Consider the following 6857-nt stretch of genomic DNA (forward strand, 5'->3'; position numbering starts at 1 on the left):
AATAATGGCCATTCTTCTGACAACATGTGAGTTTAAATGATATATTTTCTCAACCAGTCTATTGGGAAGTTCATAGCATACTGTTATCACTATGGAATATACATTTTAACAATGTACAACTCTAAAATATCTGAAGGGTTTTGAGGGGTTTAAAACAAGTGAAAATCACTAGATTATGGTCTCAGAACATAACTGTGAGACTGGTTTTTATTTCACATTAAGTTCTGATAGAAAACTCTATTCTCTTAAGTGAACAAGCCATATTCTTTCAGCTTAAATGTCTATTCAGAATTTCTGTTGTGTCTTATCTCCACAATTATTTTAATTTTCAGGTGATGTTTCAATTTTAGCTACAATATGTGCATTTAGCTTATAATGGTAAAGAATTAACTGTAATTTATTGACGAAGTAAAATAAGATTGTATATATTAATACTAAGAAAATATTTAACTTTATACATGTTAAAAGTGACTCAAAAATAACTTTAAAAGAAACAGTTGCTTTTGAAAGGTCTCAGTTAATATGGTACAAGAAAAGGGTTGAAATTCACCTTTATAAAAATTTCCAAAGCACAGAAATAATTATCTCTTACAGAAAAAAGCAGTAGTGGGCTTATAAAAGAAAACCAACTTAAATAAACCTGGGTGGTTTTTAAAGCATCAGTTCTGTAAATAATCTTTCAATTGTTTCAACATTGGAGTTTTGCAAGTAAATAGCTGCATATGGATAGTTAACAAGTCAAGTTGAAAAAACAAACAAATCTTTATTGTCTAGATATATAAAAAAAATCCCCCCCAAAAGATGCTATTCTCTCATTTCCCCATCTTCTTCTTCTTCTTCAACACCTCTGATATAAAGCACATTATTACACCTGTAAATAGAAAAAGAGTCCATTTTGTTGTTCCAACCAGAAACCATATATGATCTGAATCACTATTACTAGAATTTTTTTCACTGTAAATATACTGAATGCTAAATTTACAATATATCATTCTTCCTCTTTTAAAAAAGAATTTTATTTACATATATTTGTTAAAAAGCATATGACACATTTTTTACCATGTGGTTGTTATAAAATAACATCTTTATGATTTTCCAAAGGGAATAATTATTAGAATTTGGATATTTCAGACTAGTATTAGAAAATGAGTATAAGAAAAATCCTTGACATCAGCCAGACCTAACTAAAATTCAAAACTATGCTCCTGTAACTAAGACCACAGAAAGAGGTTACAGCTAAGAGCCGAAAAATTTAATATCAACACCAGAAAAATCTTAATGATGCAAAGCTCCAAAATATTTAAATATTACCTTTGACAGGTATAACAACTTCAAAGATCTTTGAAGTCTAATTGTAGAGCATTATGTTAAATAGTAATTTCTAAAAAAGCAATTTCAAAACTGAGGCACTAATTTATTTAAACAGGTATTTCTAATGCTCACCAGTAACTCCTTACACACACACACACACACACACACACACACACACACACACACACACACACACACACACACACACACACACACACACACACACACACACACACTACTGCTGTTTGTTACCTTATTAAAACTTCACCCAGATGTCCAGACAATGCTCCATCTATGTATTCTTCTGTATTTGCAAGCTTTAAATAAAAATAAATATATTAGTACAATCACACAGGAGGAAAATAGTATATTACACTGGTGACTGGTGACAGAACTTATTAACTAAGACCTTTCTATACCAACAAGTCAAATTTATCTATAATTAATACTGAGAAGATTAGCTTTCTATTACTATTATATTACTTTTGGGTTTCATATAAACATGCAGTAAAATTAACACTCATGGATGTAGAATATATAATAAAGCTTGTTTCAACGTAAGTTTTTAAATCTCCCAGGTTATGTAATATTTCTTTCTATTAGACGTCAAAATAGTGTGTCAAGGAAGTCAGTCTCCAATTTATCAGTAAGTTGTGATTAAAAGTTTTCCAAAAATTCAAATCTAAAGAACCAGACATTACCTTTTCTGAGTAACAACATTAGAAATCATATTGAGGTATCCAATGGGTATACAAAAGCTATGGCTAAAATACCAAATACTTTTATATTAGTCAATGATCAAACCAAAGAACTAAACAAGAATTTTTTGTTTTTAGATTTCTGTATTAATAAACAGGGAAAAACAAGTTCTCAAGAGGAGTTAAACAGTTAAGGGTGGCCTTTATAGTTATTTCAGGGAACTTTGTAATTTTAAATCAAAATGTTTAGCTTTCCTTCTACATATAGGTAGTAAACTTTACTTGTAATTTTTAAAAATCACAATCAGTGCCATCTGGGCCTCACAAAAGGAATGAACAGGAGACAAGGGAGAGAGGGAAGTTTCCTTCTTAACTAGGCAAGTAGAAAAGGGAGAAAAATAGGGCTTAAAGAGAATGTGACTTAAGGCATTTAAAACATGTTAATGAATTAATACCACTACTGGATGGTATTCCCTCTCCTGCAGAAAACAAAAAGTAATCTCATATACCCAGAGAATATGGTTTTGTTTGAAACATGATTTTTGAGACAATTACTTTTGTATGTAACAGCTATTAGAAATAATGTATTAAAAGCAACTAATTTTTCTTTTAAAGTAATTATTTTTGGCATGTTCATCAACATTAAACTGGTTTCCAAATTATACAACAATATCCCAAAGGCTTTCTATGATGTATTAAATTCTTTCTATGATGTATTAAGCTCTTCACCACTGCTTTAAAGCTATTTATTATTCCAACCCAACTTTCCATGATTCTTCCCCTAACTCTCTGCACTGGTCTTCTTGCTGTACCTGGAGCATACCAAGCATGCTCCTGCCAGAGGGGCTTTGTACTTGATGTTCCCTCAGACTGGGATGCTCTTTCCCCAGATACTCACTTGAGGTGCTCACAAATTCTGGTCTCTGCTTAAATTCACTTCCTATCTAACACTGCACACTCTGTCACTCTTTTCCCTTTTTCTTTCTTTTTCTTCATAGCGTCTATCATACGTGATATCATATTCTATTATATTACCATCTCCCACCACCGAAACACAAACTTTTGAGGGTAGAAATTTTTTGTTTACTGCTATATTCACAGTTCCAGGCACGTAATGGATACTCAGTATAAATTTACTAAGTGAACAAATTCAAAAGCTGATATCAACATGGTTGGCTCACTAGGAAGCTACATTAATTCTCAAGTCAAATATTAAGTGGGTATTCTTTGTTCTTTTTTTAAACTGAGATGTAATTTCCAAAGCATAAAACTCACTCTTTTAAAGTGTACAATTCAGTCATTCTTAGTATATTCATAAAGTGTAAAACTATCACCATTTAATTCCATAACATTTTCATCACTATATATAAACTTTTCAGATTTTTCTATGGCTTTTGTAAATGATTCCTGTTTGGTGAATTTTCCAGACCAAACCCATGCTTTATAAGAACTTTGGGGACCTTAGTATCATCTGTTCAGGTGGGAAATGCTTAAGTTAAGGCAAATCTTAGTGCTCTCCCTACCTAAGTACTCCTGTTAGTTGAATTCATGGTTTGATTGACCACTTGTCTAGGTAACCTTTAAAAACTTGGCTGGAAATTACCATAACTATACAATAAAAAGCCAAACAACCCAACTTAAAAACTGGTAAAGGATATGAATAGGCATTTCTCCAAAGAAGATAAACAAATGGCCAATAAGCACATGACAAGGTGCTCAACATCATTAGTAATTAGGGAAATGCAAATCAAAACCACAATGAGACTCTACTTCACACCCACTAGGATAGCTATTATTAACAAAGAAAATAAAAACCAACAAGTGTCAGTGAGGATGTGGAGAAATCGGTATCCTTTTGCATTGCTGATGGGAAGGTAAAACTGCAGCTACCATGAGAAATAGTATGGCAGCTCCTGAAATAATTAAACATAGAATTACAATATGATCCAGTAATTCCACTTCTAGGTGTATACCCAGAAGAGCTGAAAGCAGGGACTCAAACTGGTATTTGTACATCCATGTTCACAGTAGCAGTTTTCACAATAGTCAAACAGTAGAAGCAACTCAGTGTCCATCCATCAAGAGATGAATGAATTAAAATGTGGTATATCCACACAATAGAATATTAGTCAGTCATAAAAGGAATCAAATTCTGACACATGCTACAAACATGGATGAACCTTAAATACACTGTGTGAAGTGAAAGAAGCCAGACACAAAAGGACAAATATTGTATGATTCCACTTATGAGGTACTGAGAATAATCAAATTCAGAGATAGAAAGTAGAACAGCAGTTATTAGCGGATGGGAAGAAAGGGGAATAGGGTCTTACTGTTTAATGGGCATAGAATTTCACTTTGGATGATAAAATGGAAATGGATAACGGTGATAGCTACACAACAATGTGAATGTAGTTAATGCCACTGAATTACACACTTGAAAATGGTTAAAGTGGAAAATTTTGCATGTATATTTACCACAATAAGAAAAAATTAATTACAAAAAAACCCCAAAAAACCAACACCCAGCTGAATCATTTACAGAAACTAGTTTAACAATTATGCAGTCAGTTCATCAATTCTCTTGGCTGATCTGTCTTCCCTCTGAATAAATGCTTTTATTGAATTACTTTGGTGTTGTGCCTTTAGCATTTATTATAAAAGACTCAAGAAATTCACTTGAAAAATTTCTTTCAGAGCTAAGTGTTAGGAAAAGTTTTGCTTTCTTCAGCAAACTAGAGTGTTTCCCTTATGGTGTTATGAATCAAATGTCTGAGTCCTTCTCACTTTAACCACTAGGAGTAAAATCTGTGGCTGAATTTTGGTTTAACCCCATGTCTTGTACCTAGGATACTGCAGTTTTAACATCCTCCCTGGCCTTGACTATATTCCTGAATTTTGCTTTATGTTTGTCCATTTAGTGGTATACTTACTAGTCACACGAAACCTTTCAGGAATAAGGTGAAGCAAAATAAATACAATTTAATGACTTTTATAACTCTTTAGCTTACCTGCATGTTCATATAGCCATCTACAGATACCAGGTAGCCCTTGTACTCCATTCCCCACTTAAGTTTCACCATCACTGGCTTTCCTGTTAATCCATTGAGGAAAGGTTTGGGATTGAGGGGTAAACTCTGCACAAAGAAAAAAAGATCCAACTGATTCTTTTTCTTTAGTTCAGTTTCCACCACCCACTCCCCTCAAACAAATAACCAATCGATATTTTATGGTATCCAAATGAAGCAAACCCTTGACTCCCTATCACTCACTATACTACATAATTTTCACTTTTATTGGTTGAAGAGTATCAGGTAAATATAAATATCCAGTTAGTCGGTTTCATCTTTAACGCATCAAAATAAAATGAAGTATTCATTATTTACTTAAACACTGAATACCTACTATACATCACTCACTGTTCCAAGCTCTAAAGAAACAAAGGTAAAGGTACTAAAACAAAAAAACACGACAGTCCCTGTCCTCAAGAAGCCTGTGGGGGCAGCACATGCAAACAAATACTTATCCTGTTCTCTGTGCTTGGTATACTCTTCCTCCTGCTCTTTATGGTTCTGTATTTCATGTCATTAGGTTTCAGGTTAAATCCCACCTCCTAAGGGGAGGCCATCCCTTAGCAACCCTCTACTGTACCAACGTGCGTGAGGCACAGCATCCCGTCTGCTTTCTATTTGCAATTGTATATTTCTGTTATTGGTTGGCTAATGACTATCCCTCACGCTAGAGTAGGGTCCGCATCTGTACTTTTCACCCTATATTCTTAGCATCTAAGGACAATACCTGGCAGGAAGTATGCGCTCAAATACTTGCTGACCGAATTTTTAAGAAGAAAAGAAAAAGCCTGGGCTTTGTGTTCCAGAGGGCTGCGGGGGCTGAACATCCCAACATCCCAGAATGAAAGCGGATTTTGGAGCGTGATAAGCGGGAAGTGAAAACCCGCTTCAGCTTTACCCCGATCCTGAGCCCCAGCCGGCAAGGACACCTCAGGCCCGGATTCAAACGAAGAGGAAAACAAGGCAAGGGAACTCCTGGGGAGGGAAAGCCGTCGGAAGGAGCGCGAGCTTCAAAAACCCCAGAGAAGGGCGAAGGTGCTGGCGACCGGGAGCGCGGCGCCTCACGCGGATGAATGGGAAACGCGCGAAGCAACCAGCAGGCCCGGCGAGGCTGGTCGCCCTCCCTCCCTCTCTCCGGAGACTCCGGATCTCCTCCTTCTCCTTACCATCGCGACTACGGGCGATTCTGCAGGCTATTTGCCACCGACCCAGCTGCCGCCCCGTCCCTTGTGACTGGAGCAGCTACCGCAGGTCCCGAACCCCTGAGCCTCAAGAGAAATGGCCACCAAACAGCAGCTTGACCTTTCACCTCCCACTACAGCCCTCCCGGCTTCTGTGATTGGACGCAAAGAGGTGCGTGCTGATTGGAGGAGGTGGCTGGGCTCGTCTCCTGGCAACTAGCCGTGTGGCGTGCGTTTGTGTCTTGCCAGTGGAGCGCCCGCTTGTGGCAAACCTGCCGCCTCTCTCTTCGGCCCTGAAGGGGAGCTGCGAGGCTGCAGAGGCCACGGGGCCCGGCCAGGATTTTAAGTTTGCTTTTCTGCCTGGAGCGGCCGGCTGTGAGATGCTGTGCACCCCATAATTTCTCGCCTATTTGGCTTGGGGCAGGGGGGCGGGGGAGGGATTGTTTTGTTCTTCACCTGTGAGAACGAGTTCGGGAATCTTGAGTTTCTTCCTCACTCTCCCACAGATTCTGTGATTTGGGGGCGCTCCGCCACGGCCCCCTTTTACTTGAGTTTTTCAGCTTTTTAAAGAACGCGGGCGGACCGAGACTAGACCA

General features: G+C 37.3%; 1 protein-coding gene across 1 annotated transcript; it reads right to left on the reverse strand.

The window, feature by feature from the left end:
• Positions 1–738: 738 nt before the first annotated feature.
• Positions 739–6382, reverse strand: SNRPF (small nuclear ribonucleoprotein polypeptide F). Its single transcript, XM_063075703.1, has 4 exons — positions 6247–6382; positions 5021–5146; positions 1564–1628; positions 739–871 (listed from the first exon to the last, which is right to left on the reverse strand). Exons 1-4 carry the CDS (start codon positions 6247–6249, stop codon positions 805–807), a joined length of 261 nt encoding a protein of 86 aa, XP_062931773.1. The 5' UTR covers positions 6250–6382; the 3' UTR covers positions 739–804.
• Between the last annotated feature and the right edge of the window lie 475 nt (positions 6383–6857).

This window comes from Cynocephalus volans, chromosome 12, assembly GCF_027409185.1.
Source record: "Cynocephalus volans isolate mCynVol1 chromosome 12, mCynVol1.pri, whole genome shotgun sequence".
In the NCBI taxonomy this organism is placed as follows: domain Eukaryota; kingdom Metazoa; phylum Chordata; class Mammalia; order Dermoptera; family Cynocephalidae; genus Cynocephalus; species Cynocephalus volans.

What these genes read in the sequence shown, in the direction of transcription:
- SNRPF (XM_063075703.1), bottom strand. An exon ending in ATGGCTATATGAACATGCAG is followed by an intron (nt 1,629 to 5,020) that starts GTAAGCTAAAGA and finishes TTTTATTTAAAG; the next exon opens with CTTGCAAATACAGAAGAATA. An exon ending in CTGGGTGAAGTTTTAATAAG is followed by an intron (nt 872 to 1,563) that starts GTAACAAACAGC and finishes TTCTATTTACAG; the next exon opens with GTGTAATAATGTGCTTTATA.